This window comes from Podarcis bocagei (genome assembly GCF_964188305.1).
Source record: "Podarcis bocagei genome assembly, chromosome: 3".
Taxonomy (NCBI): Eukaryota; Metazoa; Chordata; class Lepidosauria; order Squamata; family Lacertidae; genus Podarcis; species Podarcis bocagei.
This window is the reverse complement of record NC_138127.1, coordinates 11085848-11107430: the sequence shown is the minus strand read 5'-3', so window position 1 is coordinate 11107430 and position 21583 is coordinate 11085848. Positions and strand designations below refer to the sequence as shown.

The 21583-nt window shown below is 42.1% G+C and overlaps 1 protein-coding gene across 7 annotated transcripts in view; it reads right to left on the bottom strand.

Moving 5' to 3' along the window:
• The window catches only part of TPO (thyroid peroxidase), a 105705-nt gene that overhangs the window by 12291 nt on the left and 71831 nt on the right, over nt 1–21583 (bottom strand). For 4 of the 7 annotated variants that reach the window (XM_081189058.1, XM_081189057.1, XM_081189056.1 and 1 more), the window contains exons 10-15: nt 21273–21443; nt 18756–18993; nt 16553–16761; nt 15816–15986; nt 12647–12778; nt 7459–7558 (exon numbers count right to left, since the gene is read on the bottom strand). In XM_081189058.1, coding sequence (XP_081045184.1) covers nt 7459–7558; nt 12647–12778; nt 15816–15986; nt 16553–16761; nt 18756–18993; nt 21273–21443 — 1021 coding nt within the window. The remainder of the gene's footprint in view (nt 1–7458; nt 7559–12646; nt 12779–15815; nt 15987–16552; nt 16762–18755; nt 18994–21272; nt 21444–21583) is intronic. The other 3 variants (XM_081189061.1, XM_081189059.1, XM_081189060.1) reach the window with 1 other exon arrangement.

Below are 21583 nucleotides of genomic sequence, written 5' to 3'. Positions count from 1 at the left end.
GACACTTTGCTTTCTTGCATTTCCTTTTCATTGGGATGGTTTTAGTTGCTGCTTCTTGTATAATGTTACGAGCCTCCATCCATAGTTCTTCAGGCACCCTGTCCACCAAATCTAAATCCTTAAACCTGTTCCTCACTTCCACTGTGTATTCATAAGGGATTTGACTTAGATTGTATCTTACCGGCCCAGTGGTTTTTCCTACTTTCTTCAGTTTAAGCTTGAATTTTGCTATAAGAAGCTGATGATCTGAGCCACAGTCAGCTCCAGGTCTTGTTTTTGCTGACTGTATAGAGCTTCTCCATCTTTGGCTGCAGAGAATATAATCAATCTGATTTCGATGCTGCCCATCTGGTGATGTCCATGTGTAGAGTCGTCTCTTGTGTTGTTGGAAAAGAGTGTTTGTGATGACCAGTTTGTTCTCTTGACAAAACTCTATTAGCCTTTGCCCTGCTTCATTTTGAACTCCAAGGCCAAACTTGCCAGTTGTTCCTTTTATCTCTTGACTCCCTACTTTAGCATTCCAATCCCCTATAATGAGAATAACATCCTTCTTTGGTGTCATTGCTATAAGGTGTTGTAAGTCTTCATAGAATTGGTCAATTTCAGTTTCTTCAGCACCAGTGGTTGGTGCATAAACTTGGATTACTGTGATGTTAAAAGGTTTGCCTTGGATTCGTATCGAGATCATTCTATCATTTTTGAGATTGCATCCCAGTACAGCTTTTGCCACTCTTTTGTTGACTATGAGGGCCACTCCATTTCTTTTACGGGATTCTTGCCCACAGTAGTAGATGTGAAGGTCATCCAAACCGAATTCGCCCATTCCTATCCATTTTTGTTCACTGATGCCCAGGATGTCAATATTTATTCTTGCCATCTCATTTTTGACCACATCCAACTTACCAAGGTTCATGGTTCTTACATTCCAGGTTCCTATGCAATATTTTTCTTTACAGCATTGGACTTTCCTTTCGCTTCCAGGCATATCTGCAACTGAGTGTCCTTTCGGCTTTGGCCCAGCCGCTTCATCAGCTCTGAATCTACTTGTACTTGTCCTCCGCTCTTCCTCAGTAGCATGTTGGACGCCTTCCGACCTGAGGGGCTCATCTTCCAGCGTCATAACTTTTATATGCCTGTTGTCTTTGTCCATGGAGTTTTCTTGGCAGGGATACTGGAGTGGCTTGCCGGTTCCTGCTCCAGGTGGATCACGTTTGGTCAAAACTCTCCACTATGACCTGTCCATCTTGGGTGGCCCTGCACGGCATAGCTCATAGCTTCTCTGAGTTATTCAAGCCCCTTCGCCACGGCAAGGCAGTGATCCATGAAGGGGAATGAACGTTATACTAAGTAATATATCTTATTAAAGACACCCTCTTAAATATCCTAAAGCTATCTAAGCATTTTCATTTTTTTTCTATAGCAAAGGTGGGAGATTAATACATTTTGATATGTATATGTGGCAAGGAAATTATAGGAAATAACGTTTGCAAAGGGTTGGTTTAAAGTACATATTCCTTGTCAACGTATATTCTTGGTGTGCTGTTTACTGGATTATTTATAAAGGTTACAATTTAAGCATTACATGTTAATTTGATTTTAATAGGATCATTAACACACTTGCATTATAATTAATGGATCATACATTTTAAACATGCTTGACTTTGGCTGGATTCTGCCCTTAGATTCCACCCCTCCCTGCCCCACCAAACTTCTCCTGAAGGTTCAGTATAAATAATAGTGATTTTAAATCTTAAAAACCTACACAAACTCTTAAAGCTAAAACCATAAAACAACAATCTTTATGGTTAAATCCACCCATTAGCTTAATCATGGCCACAAAGTGGTGGTCTAGTATGAAGACCTTTAGGGAACCACCAGAAGATGCTTCTCCATTAGGGTTTTTGGTTGCAAGATATTGCAAGGACCAAAGACTAATGGTTGCATCATTATTCTTCAATATATAATTCAATAGCAGTTATGGATAAAACAGGCAGCACCAAGCAGAATAAAATATGAAGCCATGATAATAATAATTAATAATAATAATAATAATTTTATTATTTATACCCCGCCCATTTGACTGGGTTTCCCCAGACACTCTGGGCGGCTCCCAACAGAAAATTAAAAGCACAATAAAACATCAAACGTTAAAAACTTCCCTAAACAGGGCTGCCTTCAGATGTCTTCTAAAAGTCAGATATAGTGGTACCTCGGGTTAAGTACTTAATTCGTTCCGGAGGTCCGTTCTTAACCTGAAACTGCTCTTAACCTGAAGCACCACTTTAGCTAATGGGGCTTCCTGCTGCTGCTCCACCGCCAGAGCACAATTTCTGTTCTCATCCTGAAGCAAAGTTCTTAACCCGAGGTAATTTTTCTGGGTTAGCGGAGTCTGTAACCTGAAGCGTATGTAACCCGAGGTACCACTGTAGTTGTTTATTTACTTGATATCTGACAGGAGGGTGTTCCACAGGGTGGGTGCCACCACCAAGAAGGCCCTCTGCCTTGTTCCCTGTAACCTCACTTCTCACAGGGAGGGAACCGCCAGAAGGCCCTCGGTGCTGGACTTCAGTGTCTGGGCTGAATGATGGGGGTGGAGACGCTCCTTCAGGCATGCATTTCATCCCTCCGCAAAGGCCTGAGGAAAGAGGTATGTCTTTGCCTGCCATAAGAATGAAAACAGGGTAGGGGCATGACACATCTTGCGGGGAGATATTGTGTGGCCATCACAATGGAAGTCCTACCTCACCTCCCTGCACTTGCAAGCCTTGCTCAGCAAGTGTATCACCAATATGATTTCCTCTGCAGATCTTAATGTGTTCTTTCAGATGCTTAGCCTCCAAGTCTTTTAGGGCTTTGTCACCGTAACCATCATAACTTCCTGTAATGGCTCAGTTGTACCAGATGGCTTGAGTTGTACCAGACCCAAAGACCACTGACAACCATACAACTCTTAGAATTTGTGTTACATCCGAATAAACAGGAGCACCCATTTGCACCCTGGCTATGGCATTTTGCAAAAGTTGTAACCTTCAGACAGTTCTCAAGGGCCACCCTACACATCCCACATTACAATAGCCTTATCTGCAGGTTAACAGCCTGGGAAATCTGTGTAACAGACACACAATTATATTCTCGCAACTTGGCAAAGTTTCCAGTCTTTTCCTACATATCAGAAGCAGCCCTAAAATCAAGCATTGATATAAGCAAATAGCAGAAACACCAAGAAAAATAGTATTAGAAAATAGTTCAGACAGATTTTCGGAGGGAGCGATGTATCAACACCATTTAATATATCCTCTTTTTCAATCTCCAGCTCTTATTTTATGTACTTCATGACCACACTGGTATACGTAAGCTAGCAAAGCTAGCTAATACTTTTTCTTTCTCTCTGTGTGTAATAAATCAGGATAACCAAGTAAGTAAAATGTCAGTGTTTCCATTTCAGCTATTTTTGTTTCCCTTTCCTTTTTTCCCTTAAGCAGCTGGAGTGCTACATCTTTGGCCCAATGCAGATCCTTGTGTAGTGCAGGCTTTCCTGGTGATTTGATGAGTGTCTCAAGATCCAGCATACAACCTGTGGCACATTCATCATTTAAACGCTGAATTATTTTTCAAAGCCTCTTAGCAGCAACAGCTGCTATGACAGCACAGTGTACCCAGCACACCTGACATCTACATTTGTCTATGCTTTCCTTCACCACATGCTAACAGATTTCCCTCAAGCCTCCAACACACTGCTCCTTTTGGCCAGTGCTTGGCAGCCTCTCTGTTTCTGCTTTCATTGCTACTATTTATGGAGTTTGCTTAAATAACTTTCATAAAGGAAACTAGAAGAGACAAGTTGCTTTCCATATGGTGCTAGAAGGACCCAGGGCATTTTGCTGCTTGAGTTGGAGTCCAAATGGTGCCTTGCCTCTCCTTCTAAGGCCCAATGCCTAAAAAATCTTGCTGCTGCATGCAGACACAAATGCCTGCCTTCATCTATACTCCTGCACCAGAGCTGGTCCGGTTTCCATTGCTTCCTGTAATGGCTCAGTTGGTTAGAGCATGATGCTGATAACACCAAGGTTGTAGGTTCAATCCCTGTATGGGACAGCTGCATATTCCTGCATTGCAGGGGGGTGGATAGATGGGTCCCTTCCAACTCTAGAATTCTATGATTTTATGGAATCATAACATAAACTTCAATGGTTCAGTTGTCCTCAATATCCTAGAACACTGATGGGGAACTGTGGCCCTCTAAGTGGCCTTGAACTACAACTTCCATAATCCCTGACCCTTGACCATGATGGGGGTGGCAAAGGGGGGGCATTATGGGAAGTGTCTCTGGGATCTGATGGATCCTAAGTCTTTCCCAGTGCCCCATCACAACCCCAAACATGCCCCAGGTGAGCGGATATTACATGAGTGACTACTTTTGGATACAGTGGTACCTCAGGTTACAGACGCTTCAGGTTACAGACACTTCAGGTTACAGACTCTGCTAACCCAGAAATAGTACCTCAGGTTAAGAACTTTGCTTCAGGATGAGAACAGAAATTGTGCGGCAGTGGTGGCAGGAGGCCCCATTAGCTAAAGTGGTACCTCAGGTTAAGAACAGTTTCAGGTTAAGAATGGACCTCCAGAACAAATTAAGTTCTTAACTCGAGGTACCACTGTATAAGGTTTCTCTGTCAAGCATTGTATGCAAGTTTTGTTTGTTGAACTCAAACCATAAAGACCTGCCTCCTTATAGGGGAGAGTAGGAGATGTTACTGAGACTGCACTGATTTGATCTTTTGTGGCAGGGCAGGATTGGTGCCAAGACCCTCCCCTGTTATAAAGTTTCAAGAGGCCCCTGTCCCTCTCCCCTAGTGGAGCTTCACAGTGCAGGTAATTCCAACAATGATTTTCTGTCACCATCGCACAAACAGATAGGGGTCTGTGGAATCCTTAACATGTCCAAATCCTCATTTCTCCTAGAGAACTGGAAAGCTATGCCTGCTGCTCCCACGAAGCATTTAGCAGGACTGCTAACTTTAAAGCTGGATATTTGTAGTTTCCTTGATAGTTGTGTCAAAAGCCAGGCTGTGTGTCCTCTCCAGTTAACTGGCTTTCCAACACTGGCAGGGCACAGAGTCAAGACATCATAATAGTGGCTAAGCTAGCCACCTGCTGTGATAAGTCAGTACTGTGGGTAATGCACTCCTTGTCATGTTCCACTCGCTGTGCTCACAGAGAAAATCCTCCCCCCCCACCTTTTACAGCAGCTTTTAAAGAACTTTATGGTCAGCCTTTAAGGTCCTTTGACATAACATTAAAAGCAACAGGGAGCCACCAGAATAGCATTTCCCCGGCTGAGATATTGACGTGAACCAGAAAAGTCCTGCTGAGCTAAAGGAAAGCATTTTGGGGTCTTTGAATGGCATACAACAAGGTGCATCTAAATGCTAGGGTCTCAAGTAAGCAAGCCACATGCTCTTTGGCCAGTCCTGAATTACTTTCATAGACTTCAGTGAGACTCCTTTGTGAGAATTACTCCAAAATAAATGGTTTGGAGTTGCAGCTTAATAGACTGTTCCACAGCTCAGTTATGCTGAAGCACTTGGTTTTAGGACTTGGCCCTACTGAAGTCAGTAAGACTAAATTGGTTTTAATACAAGCATTTTACGTGGCCCACATTCTCCACCAGATGAAAAAATGTGCCATTGATCCATTGTATGGCTCCATTTGTGCAATAGCCTGCTGTCCTATATCTTTAACTTTCAAGTGCGGACAGTCTTGCCAATGCCACTAGCTTTGTCTGAAGTGGCTCCAAAAATTAATAATTTCTCTTCTACCCTGAATTAGAAACTACAGTGTCAGTATGTTTTCCTTAGGCACCTTTTGCAATCTGTCCAGATGTGCAGAAGTCCAGTTACTTGTTGAATTATGTCTAAAATTTGGGTTGTAGTCATTTTGGGTTGGATTTTCAGTCTTGTGTTGCTATCATTCAAAAAGCTAGCCAGCGTGGTTGAAGACTCCTAAAACAGCTGTGAATTCTTTTTTGTAGTTGGACCTAACCACCTAGGGAGCTTAATACATTAGTTTATTCCATTTCCCCTATTTATTTATTTATTTGGATTTTGATTCTTTTGGGAATTTGTCTCCCCTTACAAGAAGAGATACTAAGAGAGAGAGAAACTGAGATTGGCTGGCCCAAAGTCAATGAACTTCATGGCTGAGTAGGAATTTGAACCAGGGTGTGTTCAGCACACCAATCCTAGTTTTGATTTACAATTTTCTAATTTGCAGGGCCAAAGCTCAGTAGTAGAGCACATGCTTTGCAAACAAAAGGTTCAGTCCCCAGCATCTCCAGGCAAACCTAGGAGACAATCTTGCCCAACTCTGGGAAGTTGCTGCCAAACAGTATAGACCTGTTTTCTCCAATCTGTTGTCCTCCATAGCTAGATGGACTAATGATTTGACTCGGAATAAGTCAGCTTCCTATACTACCCACAGACTCTCCCTAGAGCAGCACCAAAGGGAAGAGGCCTCTATGTTAATGAGTTGGGGTAGCCATTGTGATGCCTTCCATATGTTTTGGATGACAACCCTCATCATTTCAGATCCTTGTATTATTTGCAGCTATTGAGAATTGTAGTCCACAGCATATGGAGGGTACTGTATCGGCTACCCTTGCTGATGGGCAGGTTTAAGTGAAGGCAGGATACATACTCTTACTTTTCAATATTTGTCTAACTTTGGATAAGGCAGGGGGTGTGAAAGTAGTCCAGAGCCTTAATTCTGTTCTTGGGTGTACTTGCAGTACGAGTACAGAGAACAGCAGGAAGCATGCAAAATCTTCTCTCGAAAGCTATTGGTATTTGGGTACACATTTTATGTCTCCTCTTTTTCTTATCCTGGCCAAACATTTCTACTGTCCATGAAATAGCAAGTGCATTGATTTAAATTTAAAATAACAAAGCACAAGATATCAGCCAATCTTGTTCAAAGTGTTTTAGTCTAAGTTTTAAAACATTTCTGGCTGGTACCTCTTTTTCTAGAAAAATAGCACTGTTGATATTTAAATACAGGTCAAGATTTTATACATACATATGTATAAAATCTTGAGCTATATACATACATCACCTAAACATCACCTAAAATAGAAGCCCTTTTCAGAGTACATTTGTGGAGATTATGAACAGCAGGTGGAGAAGAGAGTATTGTAGTGGCAAGCTCTGCCTTCAGCCTATACATGCTCATTTGATGATACAGCTAGGTCAAAGGTGCACACATCTGTTCAAACATTGGGACATCTTTACTTGAATGGGATCCTGGGTCCATCTCCTATGCATGTTCATTCTTCTGCCCTCCATGTTGTACAAAAAGGACTTTGGTCATTAGGCAGAAAGCACGTCTTATGGAAAATTCTATGAAGGAAGGAGTGGGGGAAAGCCCAACTAGGTAGAAAGGCCATAAACAGTTGATACTTACCACCGGCAAACCACAAACCAGCTTGATATTGCCAAACAACTGAACACAATTACACCTAAAATGATGGAGACTAGAGAACCCTTGGAAAGCCTTCCAGAATCTGAAACAATGAAATGTTAAATTATACTTCTTAACTAGGTGGGTAGGTAGTTTTATGCTTCCAATGAGACTTCCGAGGTCTGCTGTCATCACACAACTCATCTTATAATTCTCCTCTGCCACTGTTACCAATGGAAATACTATTTTGGATTTCGGTAGAAATGGCTGGTGGCAAGCTACAGAACTGTCCTATCTGGAGTGTATATGATCTCCAACTTATGCAGGCTGAGGGTCTCGCCTTCCTTCAATCTGCACCATGTAACAATGCTAGTCTTTCTTTCTCTTTCTTTCTTTCTTTCTTTCTTTCTTTCTTTCTTTCTTTCTTTCTTTCTTTCTTATGTATATAATATTTTCAAAGGCTATCTATATTTGACACCAGAATATTTTATGCCTTGAAAATTGAAAGACAACCCCCCACAAGCAATGGAATTCACTTGCAAAGTGTATCACTCCTCCTGCAAATGAGATTTTCTTTTCATATTTCATTAAATAATATAAAGATCAAATACAGAGTTATATGGCTGAGACTGAGAGTGTTTGTTGCAGCTATTGTCTGTAAAAAATGTTCTATCACCCCTCTCTCGATCCAGGGTCTCAGCCAAGCTATTGGTCTGCCTTGCTAGGGTGTGGGAGAAGAGGAGGAGAGTAGTGAATGGGTGAAAATACTTATTTTATTACATTTATATTTTGCCTTTCCTCCCAAAGAAGCCCAATATGTGGATTCAATTTGCAGGTCAAACCACAGGACAATAACAGCAGATCAATCTCAAGTCTTGCTTGCTAACTTTTTGACAACTAAAGACCAGTTGATGTTGTCAATTTGACAATGATTTGGAAGCAACTTCCATCATAATCCAACATTTCACAGAAACAGACATTGGCTTGTACTTGTAACACTCCTGTTCACATGGCAAGGATCATTGCCTGAGGACTACACACACACACACACACACACACACACAGACACACACACACACTTAATTGTAGGCTTCACCTCTGCCATGTCCATTAAATTGAGCACTTCAGTTCCTTTTCTGCATAGACAGAAAGAGTGTCTGAAACCAGAATAATTACACTGCTTGTCTTCCCAAAGTTTCTACAAAAGATAAAAAGGAGACTGTGACATACCAGGGACAGGTACTAGAAACCAAGGACTCTTGGAGCACATGTTTCCAGGGATCAGATCTTCTGCTACACCAGTATGGGGACCAGCCCTACCATTAGGCAAAGTGACAGGTGGGGAAGCTGGGCAGTGAAATGTTGGGAACACACAGTTACGTGTGGTCTGCCCTGCACCTCCTAAGTTAAACTGTTCTTTCAGGTGCGATGGATTGTGCTGTCCCATTGCCAGTGTTGAAGTATAATCTAATTGCCAATCCAGTTGGCTTCTGTGCACGGAATGGGAAAGGGCACCATCCCTAGCCTTCATCTCATGTAGCAAAATATATTGGGCTGGCTCTGACCAGTACATAGGAGCCACAGGAGGTGGGCAGGTCACATGGTCCAATAATGGTACTGCATATTATGGGTACAGAGTGGGACCAAACATCACAGAAGCAGGGTGTTTTTTTATGTTGGTGCACCTTGAGGAAATCATTCCTTCTAATACTGATCCAAGTCTGCCCATCCATGTGCTTATTTAGCCAGAACAGCAAAGGAATCAGCATACTTAGGGCGACTCAGAGATATATGCATGTGTGCAGAAAAATTGCAATGAAAAGAACTAAGGGTGGAGGGGAAACTCTAAAACATAAGAACTCAATGACAATGAATGTTGAAAGATTGCAGCTCCCTCCATAGGAACTTAAGATCAGCCTCCTGAATCAAGTCAACGGCCCATCTAGTCCAACACCCTGTTTTCACAGTGGCTGACCAGATGCCTGCAAGCAGGACATGAGAAGAAGAAGAGTTTGGATTTGATATCCCGCTTTATCACTACCCGAAGGAGTCTCAAAGCGGCTAACATTCTCCTTTCCCTTCCTCCCCCACAACAAACACCCTGTGAGGTGAGTGGGGCTGAGAGACTTCAAAGAAGTGTGACTGGCCCAAGGTCACCCAGCAGCTGCATGTGGAGGAGCGGAGACGCGAACCCGGTTCACCAGATTACAAGACTACCACTCTTAACCACTACACCATGCTGGCAACAGCACCATGCCCACCTGTGATCACGGCAACTGGTATTAAAAGGCAAGATGTCGTTGATAGCCTTGTCATCCATGAATGTGTCCAATCCTCTTTTAAAGCCATCCAAGCTGATGGTCATACATTATTCCCATGTACAGGGCAAGTGTGGGCTGCCCTCAAAGTCACAGTTCTGTTCCTGTCCCCACCATTGCCAAAGTTGAGAATAATTTCTGCCTTGTTTAGCTGTGGAGATCCTTGGATAAACAACCCCTCAGCCTTAGGCTTGCCAGGAATACACTGCAACATTTTGATGCAGGGCCCTCCTTGTTGGCCTATCAAGATTCTTTCAAAGATCAGTGAAATGAACAGTCTATATTGTAAATGAAAATACCCATGCAAAAGTGCTGGTATTATGTAAGCATATAACAATAATTTAAAGCAAAGCAAAATTCAATCAAGAGGTTTTTCCCTCCCTAGAAGAAGACGATTAAGGAGATTAATTCTCAAACAAGTGTTAGGAACAGAGTCATCTGAGGAACAGAACTGCAAGCTATCTGTTACAGGTTGAATGGTTATTAGGCACATTAGACAAATGAAGTAAGGAATAATTAAAACAGTGCCATCAAAAGGTTTTTAACAACTTAATGGAAAAAGCAACTATCATGCTTCAAACCAAGGACAAAAGAAACAAGACACCAAAAAGACCCAACGATTTCTACTTCACATTTTATGTACAGCAATAGACTTATTTTTGACAGATTAGAAGAGTTGTTGCCTTCAGACAACAAACTTCACAGGTTTGCAGTAGCCTCCCTTCTACTCCATCTTCCACACTTTCCATTTAATTTGGAACAGGAATCCAGGAACAGGTGTGTGAGGTAAAGCATTCCTCCTAGGGCAAACTGGGTTGAAACAAAACTATGATACAGTATGCCTTAGTCAAAAGTGTCAGTTTCAGAATGATTAAAAACAAAATCCAAGCATGAGGGACAATCTGCAGGAGTGGTCTCAATGTTAGATGTGGACCAAATAGTACTGGTTTCTAAACTCATTTGGCCATAAAGCTTGTTAGATAGCTTTGGACAATCTCAGACCTACTTCACAAGGGTAGTTGTGATGGGAAGATACCAATGTCAGCTGCCCTGAGTTGCCTGGAGAAAGCAGCATTCAAGTGTAATAAATAAGAATTTAAGACATCCTAGCATGTCCCAAGTATGAATGGAGGTTATATGAGTGCACAGCATAAAATATTATTAGACCTCTTACAGATGTTAAGAGCACTTTAGTTAGAAGTCTGAAGTCGCTGGAATAATGTAATTCAAGCTAATCATTTTTCAATTGCTCTACAACACCACCGTACCAATCATTTGCAACTTGGGATGCTCTTCTGGGCTAACAAGCAAATCACAGGCAGCTCAAGGTTTGCTTTAGTTATCTCATCCAAACTGCCTTCACAGTTCTGTATTTTTATTATGGGAACTGCCGGTGATTCCCCAAGTTTACTTGGAGAGAAAGGCTGGTGAACGTGACTTATCTGCTTATGATGCAGACCTGTATAGCTTGTGGCCCACCAGGATGAATGCAGCTCAGACAGACATGTTGAATGCAGCTTGATCCCTGTGACCTTTCTTATAAATGCCTGCTTAGAATTCAAACCTAAGGCCTGCCATAACCCTGGAGCCAGAGCCCTTCACTTCAAGAAATGAGAATAAGGACTCTGAAGCGGAAGAGGGAGAGCATGTAGGGCCAGCCCCAGAAGCACTTCCAGCAGACATGCCAGGGGTGTGGTGTCAGTGCTCCTCTGGCCTGAGGATTCTGCATTGCCACCCTAAGTCTCCCTCCCTGACAATTATGTTTATTGATTTTCCAAATTATTACAAATCGTTCTCTCAAGGAAATAACTTTTGACACTCTTCCTTTGAAGAGAACCACAGGAGTGTTGCTCCACACACCAGCTCTCTGTGGGCCAGATTGCAGTCATCTTGTAGGCAGACAGTTCTTTTCAGAGACCTCTAATGGGCATGGCAGTTATGTTTATCAGACACCCAGACTTCTTTAACTTCAGTTTAGAACCATAATAACTGCCTGGGCCTAAACCCTTTCCCTTTTAGTGTAAAAATAAATAAATAACCAGCTGTTTACTGATTGGAAAAGCTAAGACTGAGGCATTTAATCAAGCACAAAAGGATTTATGGCATGTAAAGGAACATAAATGCAGCCTGGCTGTGCGGGCCACCCGCTGGTTCAAAAATTGTTATTAACTATCCAAGGATTATACTGAATTTCATATGGTAGCACAAGTCCTGGAATTACCATACGTACATGACATAAAAGGGAATGAGGAAGTTTCTCTAATCCCACCAGTGAGAGTTATTGCTGCTGCTGTTGTTCAGAAGAAGAAAACGTCAGACATGTTTTCCCACACCTTTGTTCATAGGAGCCAACTCCTAGTGGCCGAGGTCCCTTCACCCCTCACAAAAAATATTTGAGGGCCCCCCAAGTTAATGGACATGGGTTTGGTGCCGTGTCATGTAATCAATTATGTGGGGTAGGGCTCACTTGGGCCCCTCCAATATTTTATTGGCACCCCTGCCTTTGTTACACTATCCAAAACTACAAAGACTGCCTCCTTGGACTCTCAACACCTGAGTTCTTACTTCTACTTAGCCAGGAAGCAGACTTAAACCAGTCTCTCTCTCTCTCTCTCTCTCTCTCTCTCTCTCTCTCTCTCTCTCTCTCCCTCTCTCCTACCACAATGGTTGGTTTGTGTTCTTTACAGTGACCCTTACATTTAGAAGTCTGCTGTGATCATTCAGTGTTGATAAGTATGAAACAGTGGAAGATAATAAGAATGGTTCTCACATAAATGACTACAGCATGTGTGAATGACAGAGAATGACTTTGAGATTGCCTCATTGTTTTATGTTGCTAAGTTTTAACCAGCAAAGCAGTACAGTCACCTCACCTTTGCATGTTTTCCCATCTTCTGCCAGTTCGTAGGGATCTGTGCAAAGACACTGGAATGAGCCTTGGGTATTGACACATTGAGCAGAGGAGTGGCATGGGGGATTGGTTTTATTTTCACATTCGTTGATGTCTAAAGAGAAACACAAACGTTAAAACAAAGTTATAAACTCAAAGTGTATTTCTAGAAGGCGGATCCTAAAATATGCTGCATTTGCACAAAAAGATAAGCTATTAATTCTGGCTTAATAAACCCAGATATGCATGGGCAGTCTGCACTAGCACCAAGAGAGTTCTGATGGAAATAGAAACAGTATTAGAAACTGCTGTTGTTTGCTTATTTTTCCAGAATCAAACAGAAATCAAACCTCCTTTTTTGGGTGTTTTGCCTCTTTCTTAGGCAGGGGAAACTGAGTTCTTGAGTTTCTTACATTTCAAAGGGGCCCTCAAGCCTAAAAGGGTTTGGGAGCTGCTGTTGTAAAGCATTTGGAAAAAACCCAAGATTTGTTCAACCAGATACTTTTTTATTAATTTATTCATAATTTGCTTCACTGTGGCTGGATCTAGACACATGAAAGAAGTGTTTCAGTTTAAAGTGTTGTAAACTTAAACAGGGAAAACAGGTAGAGAAAAACGGGGCTCCATGTCACCACCTGATGGCACAATGTTATATTGCACATAGAATGCATATAAATCACATTTTCTTCACCATTCTGGCTGAGTCCTAGCTGAGCCCTGTGTGTGCAATACATTGTATAAACACACATGGAGCAAAGGAAGAGCTAACTGAACTAACAGCCATGCAAGCAGCCTAGGATTGTGTTTTTCTTTTGACTTAGTGCACTTCCCATTCTACTGCTTGTTTCCATAGCCTGCCGTACATAGTTTAACATATTAACCACCTATTGGAGAATAAACGACTGGTTCACGCAAGTTTTTCCATTCAGCTTGTTGCCAGAATATTAATCTGCTAGGTGGCAAAATATTATTATAATTCATCTCTTTCTTTGCTTCGCAACTAGGTGGAAAAAATTCAGGGGACTCACAGGATGTGACTAAGAGAGAGAGTTACAATTCCCTATCCCTATTTCATTTCAAGTGTACCATTATCTGAATCACTGTCTCTTCCAAGCAATGTTGATAAGCGGGCCTAACTGAGTACCAGCTGTAGCTCCTGCATGCAAATGAATTCACCTGTTGTAATGTCTTCCTCAGTATGAGCTTGTTAAATTTCTCTCTCTCTCCTGATGCTTTCCTCCCCCTTAATAAAGGTTGAATATGCATGTGCACAGACATGCTGGGAAATGCTACGTACGGTGACTTGTAGAAATGTAATGTAAGTGAGAGCGAAGTCCTAAATTGATGCAATGCATTGAAATGAACTCATGCAGTTCTTCACTTTCAAGGCATTGGAAGGGGGATTGAGTGCCTGTGGTGCTTGATTTACTGGATCCAGTAGGAAACCATCTGTGCTAATAGTTTTTATAATGTGAAGGAGGGGATCATGATAGTAACTCAAAGAAGAAGACAATCTCTCTTTCTGGGCCTTCCTAGTGTTAAAGATGGGGAAAAATTTGTTCAGCTCACATTTTAAGGCATTCTATCTCCTTCACAGTTCCGAAACCAGACTTGATCATGTCCTTTCCTTGTCCATGTACAGAAGTCAATTGGATTGGCCTTTGGATTGCACTGGCAATAGGAAATAATTTCCTACCACATCTGAAAGAGCAGGTGCGGTGCAAGCCACAGGACACAGGCAGCGGTTGTTAGTATTTATATTGTATTTGAGTTATAAATGTATTTCACAAAGAATAAATGGTATTGGGGAAATTAGGGCGCTGGCAGTTGGTTGGTTATTTTCTTGGTTGATTCTTTGATTATGAACATTGAGTGGTGACTTCAAGCAGATGCTGTCTGGAGGAGTTTGTGAGAAAAGGCAAGCTATGGATTAATAACTTATGCGCTGCTATGAAGAAGTTTTGAAAACAAAAGGGACTAAACCCTCTCTTGGGCTCAAGGGAGAGAAATGAATTTCAAGTCTTGCGTAAGGCTTCTTTTTTAAAAATCACAAATAGCTAACAGCCGTGTCCTCCAACATTTCACTGCAACAGCTTCCCCACCCAAGGATCAGTCACCTGGGATGGCCCCCTCACTCTGCCTAATTGTGGGACAAGTGTCCCTGCCCCCAAAATACTGGTGGTGTAAAATATCTGACCACCTGGAAGCACATACTCTTCAATTTGAGCACTACTTTTTTTGTTTGTTTGTTTCCCCAACTGTGGCAATGAAGAGACAAATAATATTATAGTTGGCGGGGGGTGTTTCTTTGCAAAAAGAACCCCCACATCCCTGGGCATGCCTCAATGCATTTTGTTCTATATTTTTGGTGCAACCAAATAAAAATGCAGCAATATATGTTTGAAAAAGGTGCTAGCAGCAGAAAGCTTTTTCTTCCCATAGGAGAGAACAAGCTGATCAGATGCAGTCTTATTTTATTTCTCAAACAAAAAACTTGGATATGGATATGGATATCCTGGCTAAACCCTGTTAATGCCTGCTGCTAATTAAATCCTACAAGCTTTTTAGTTTTTCAAAATGCACACAGGCCCTCCATGGGCATTAAAGCATCCTATGATTCTGTGAATCCTATTGCTTCCTTTTGATCTGTATTCCTTTACACTGAGAGCAAGAAAGAGCATGGTCAGGCAAGCTGCCCAGTTTGGGTTATGTTTTAGTTGCATTCTGGGAGACTTGGCTCAGTCTGTTGCTCAACTCACAAATATATGGAGCAGAGTAATGGTTTGTGAGGATGATCACGTCTTCTTAAAATAAGGGACCAAGGATGATTTGTGAGATCAGAGTAAAGCGAAGAAAGAAGAGTACGCTTATATCTTTTCAAATCTCTTTGCAATTTGTTTCACATTTTTGTCTCAGTAAGCCCTGGAACGTGTGAATTCTCAGGCTCTACAGCTAGAAACTGTAAGTAAGCTGACAAAGAAATTTATTGATGGCAGCATCAAGAGTGACCTCAGAAGATAAATGAATTTTCACAATAGACTACAGGATCCAAGTTTATTCAGCCCTCTAAAATTATTCATGTTTAAACATTACAATGTGGCAATGCCATTCTTGCTAGAAGATATCAGACAAAACTTAAAAATCATAGGCACCTTGGCAGACCGGTGCTTTCAAATTCCATTTCCCCTGTATACAGGACAATTGTTCTTCTCCTAATAGCTCATATCCTTGGTGGCATGAGTAGGTAACAACAAGTTTCCCTGCCTCTGAACAATGGACAAAGTCACCATGTTCCACTCTTGTTGGGAAAGCACAATTCAACTCTAGAAGCAAAAACACAACATTTTAAAAAAGTAAACATAATACATTAGTGTACTTTAGTCAAAACTGCATATGCTGTTTTTGTTAAGATAAATTTGCACCAAAATGCTGATAAATTTTCATGAGAATTAAAACACAAATTGCTGCAAAATGTGGAGTACTAAATATAAGTGTGGAAAAATGAGCAACTCGGAGAACTGAAATTACTAATCTTGAGTGAAGATATTCTACGACCACTCTTGATCAGCAATTATGGGAGCTGGACCCCATTGTAGGACGGGGAGAAATAAAAAAAATATTATCATTATAAGTCCAGCCACATTTGGAGAGCTGTAGCTTTTCTATCCCTGTTCAAAGGCCTCAGATGATGAATGCAGAGTCTGCGCAATTGTACCCTCTCATACCCTTTCATTCCTTTTGCCAAATGCAGGAATGAAACACAGCTTTGCCTGGTGGCAAGAAGATACTCAGATTATTTCATCCCAGCTGTCAAAACCTCCAGTACGTTCCTCATTTCTAAACATTCCAAATATTTGACAAAAGCAAGGATATTCATTTTTTGAATTACCTGGGTGAAACGTCTCCTGCCAAGCTCCTAAATGAATGCTGGGTATATTTTCACAAGGCTTAAAATCTTTAGGAAATTTCCCAAGTATGAAGGCATCAAGGGGCACTTCAGTGAGACCTGTGTTATCACAGATTAATCTGGATAAGGAATATTTTATGAGTTCTCGCCTTTGATCTTCAGTGAAAACATTGTCGTTTTCCCACCAAAATCTATGTAGAAACAAGACCAAAAATATTGTAAGACAGGAGTATAGGCCACAGTGTATTATGTTCCACCACTTGGCCCCACCTAGATATCAAACTTCTGAAACAATTGGCAATCCTATTTCAAAGTTTGTTTTTTTACCAAATCCAGTTTAATAAATATCCTTTTCAGGTATTCTAATCCCCTGTGTGATTAGAATTGCATGAGGGACAGCAAAGACAAGTGTGTTAGCTGCCATCCTCAAATTAGCTCATCAAATTTACAGATGACACTGAACTGGGAGAGGCAGATAATGCTGCAGAAGCAAGAATCAGGATTCAAGATGACCTTAACAGATTGGAGAACTGGGCCAAATGAATTTCAATAGGGACAAATGTAAGGTTCTGCACTTAGGCAGAAAAAATCAGCGGCATAAATATAAGATGGGGGACACCTGGCTTACTAGTAGTACACATGACAAGGATCTAAGAGTCTTAGTAGACCACAAGCTTATCATGAGTTAGCCATGTGATGCAGCAGCATAAAAAGCTAATGCTGTTCTAGGATGCATCAACAGAAATATAATGTCCCAATCAAGGGAAGTAATAGTTCCTCTCTATTCTGACTTGGTCAGAGCACACCTGGAGTACTGTGTCCATTTCTGGGCACTACAATTTAAGAAGAATATTGACAAGCTGGAATGTGTGTAGAGGGAGGAGGGAGACCAAAATGATCAAGGGTCTGGAAACCAAGCCTTATGAGGAACAGCTGAGGGAATTGGGTATGTTTGGCCTGGAAAAGCAGAGACAGAGAGCAGCTATGGTAGGCATCTTCAGATATCTAAAGGGCTGTCACATGGAGAATGGAGCAAGCTTGTTTTCTCCTGCTCCAGAGGATAAGACTCAAACCAATGGCTTCAAGTTACAAGAAATGAGATTCCAAGAAAACATCAGGAAGAACTTTTTCACAGTTAGAGCTGTTCAACAGTGGAACAAACTCTCTTGGAAGATGGTAGACTCTCTTCCATTAGAGGTTTTTAACCAGAAGTTGGATCTGTTAGCAGCAAATGAAGTACACAAACAGCTCACTCCATCAGCAAATATGCTTTACTGAAGCATTTCAATAAGCATAGTGGTTACAAGTCCTCAGCCAAATCCCTGGCTGGGTGCATAGATTCAAAAAACAGTTACAGAGAGACGCCGGTGAACTGCATAGCTTTAGTGAGAAAGAAAGAAAGAAAGAAAGAAAGAAAGAAAGAAAGACACTCACACCTGCATGCAGCCATATAAGGAGGCCTCAAACAGCCTGGAACCTTCTGATCAACAATAAATACTAATGAGAAAGGATTACTGAGTCACTACAGGCTGCTGAGTCAGTATAGTATATCTATGAAACACTCTATGTCATTTTTAGGCCATGACAGGATCTGTAATGTATGAACTAGTTGAAGTTCTGGCATTGCAGGGATGCAGGGACCCTCGGAGGTCCCTTCCAGTTCTACAACTCTATGATTTTATGAGTCATCACCTTCCATGAATTGGAGGCAGATGTTTCAAGCACAGTCCCTACTCTACTCATGTAGGTGCCCTGCATGATTTAGAGCCCAGGAAGAAGAGCAGGTTTGTAACATTGTGCTGGAAGCCTACATGAATGAAAATAAAACCCTCCCTCCTTCAGAAATTAACCTCTTTACTCATGGAGGTTGACAGGGACAGGAGGGTGGTGGTGGAAGGGACAGAGACAGCTCACTCTCCCTCATCATGTGATGGCGAATACAGTGGTACCTCAGGTTAAGTACTTAATTCGTTCCGGAGGTCCGTTCTTAACCTGAAGCACCACTTTAGCTAATGGGGCCTCCTGCTGCCACCGCACGATTTCTCTTCTCATCCTGAAGCAAAGTTCTTAACCTGAGGTACTATTTCTGGGTTAGCGGAGTCTGTAACCTGAAGCGTCTGTAACCTGAGGTACCACTGTAATGCCTAAGCAGGGCTAATGAAAGGAACAATACAAGTAAACTTACCGATCACCATCTCTCAATGCTTTCATTTGTTTTCCAATTATGCATGCAAACAGTGGACCTGTTCTGGCATCTGGAAGCATGCTTTCTACTATGCCCGCTAGCCACAAATCTATGTTGTCAGGGTTTTTGTACAGTCCCATTATTTTTTCCACTGTCTTCCTGTTCTGTATCGCTTTTGTCAGGTCGCTTTCCGTCCTTAGCCTTGGCAGGTCACAGAATTCTCGCCAGTCATTGTAGCCTACAAATACGGCATTCGTAGAACAAATCAAACAAGGTTTCCCAACAGGAGCCCTGATGGCTTCCTGTGACAGCTCTGCCCAATTCCTAAAGTGCTTGATGCAAGCCTACCTGCAGTGACACTCTTGAACCTGGAATCCCTTCACTCTGATCTGAGTGCATGATCCTTAGAGGTAAATGGGGACAGTGTGGAGGAATGGTTAGAGTTCTGGACTAGTACCTGAGAGGGAGTACCTGGGAGCCATGAAGCCTGTGGGGTGACTTTGGACCATAGCCATTGCCTCTCAGCCTAACCTACCTCAAAGGGTTGTTGTGAAGATAAGCTGGAGGGGGGGGGAAGGGTTTATGACACCTTGAGCTCTTTGGGGAAACAAGAAATGTAATAGCAAATAATAAAATAAATTATTACTAGTGGTCTGCTGGCCTCCTGAAAAATGTATTTGTCACATTAATATTCCACCCATCTTTTCAGGATGCTTATCGAATGCAATCTTAATAACAACTTTGTAAGTAGACTAGGTTGAGAGACAATGATTTGTTGCAGGCGGGGATGAGGGAAATCATGAAATGTGCTTATTATTTATTATTATTAATACCCCACCCATCTGACTGGGTTTCCGCAGCCACTCTGGACAGCTTACAGAACATACATTTAAACATCAGACATTTTAAATTTCCCATTACAGGGGCTGCCTTCAGGTGTATTCTAAAAGTCAGATAGTTGTTTATTTCCTTGACATCTGATGGGAGGGTGTTCTACTACCAAGAAGGCCATTAATGGCTGAGTGGGGATTTGAGACAGGTCTCCCAAATCCAAGTCCAGTGCCCTATCCACACAGCCACACCAGACTGGTGTCTTGCTTCAAATTAAGCTCTGAGGCAGTAAGTGGATGCTTTATATAGGGTGTATTTTATGCTTGCACCAGTACAGCATTATGATATACCAGTATTGCATACAAGTGATTCTGGTACCATAGGAAAATATAATAAGACAAATGTAGATACAGGTTGTAATTCTTGAGTACTGGGATTTGTAATAAACCCACTTTGGTGTTATTCAGTCCAATGCACAAACCAGTCAATAGATCTGTTCTAGCTCTTTTTTGGAATGGGTGACTGATGATGAGAAGCTGTCTGTGGACCATTCATGCCTCTTTTAAGGACTAAATGTAGCCTGGCTTGAAGTGGGAGAATAGGCTGTGTTCTCCTAATTAAGATAACAACGTATACCATGTTAATAACATAACATACCTAATTTGTAAGGAGGTTTGGAAGCTGCTGATAAAGACAAACTGAAGTTGTAGATCAAAATGTTCTTAAAGGCTTTAACTAAGCAGGAAAGAGTGTGCGAAAGTAAAACTATTCTCAGCTGCTATTAAAATGAAATAAACAACCACAGTGCACTGACTGCTAATACAATAATATTGGGTAAAGGTAAAGGGACCCCTGACCATTAGGTCCAGTCGTGGCCGACTCTGGGGTTGTGGTGCTCATCTCGCTTTATTGGTTGAGGGAGCCGGCGTACAGCTTCCGGGTCATGTGGCCAGCATGACTAAGCTGCTTCTGGCGAACCAGAGCAGCGCACGGAAACACCGTTTACCTTCCCGCTGGAGCGGTACCTATTTATCTACTTGCACTTGACGTGCTTTCGAACTGCTAGGTGGGCAGGAGCAGGGACCGAGCAATGAGAGCTCACCCTGTTACGGGGATTCAAACCGCCGACCTTCTGATCGGCAAGTCCTATGCTCTGTGATTTAACCCACAGCGCTACCATTCCAGTAAATTCATTGGGTTGTATCCAATGGTGCCTTAGAGGACAGCACTTCCATTTCTAGAAGTCAGGCCACCTTATTTTGGCTGACAACCCCAACCATTTGCTGTCACCCTCTGCACCACATCCCATTCTGTTCCAGAGGGTCCCAGACCCCTCAAGAACAGCTGGTGGGGTGGTTAAGAAGGTAAGAGGGATCAACAAAATCGAGGCTTTGCTTTGCACACACAGAAGTCTCGTCTATTAATCTGGCTAGGCCTCCCACTTTGGCTAGTGAGGGTGTTTTGAACAATCCACACTCACCTGCTCTACACCTGATATCACATATGATGGGTGGGGCTTGGCCAAAAGGGGCTTTGCAGAGACTTCAGATCAGCACTACCTGCAAAGCCCTATTGCCCAGTGCTATAATATGTTATAAGTTGCCTAGAGGCTTTGGCATAGGGAACATGCAAATCTTGCTGCTGCTACTACTACGACAAGATGTATTTTTAAAGAACGCAGTATACCTGGGAGTCCATGATCACGTCCCCGCTGTAAATCTAATGATGCTAAATCCAAAGAGCCATTATGAGACAACACCAATAGCTTCTTCGTTAGCTCCTCATTCAGCAGCTGACCCTGTACCTGAAGTTTTGCAGCAGTTGCCAAAGTTCCTCTTAGCAGGGGATCCAACCCACCTAAGAGTACAAAGAGAAGGTTACAGAGGGGAAGAGGCGGGCCTCTCCATCATCTCTGCTGAAAGACCAACAGCTTTTGGGTTCCTGCTGCCCTTGAAATATTTCCATCCCAGCTGGTTGTTACAAAACCTCTGTCAAAA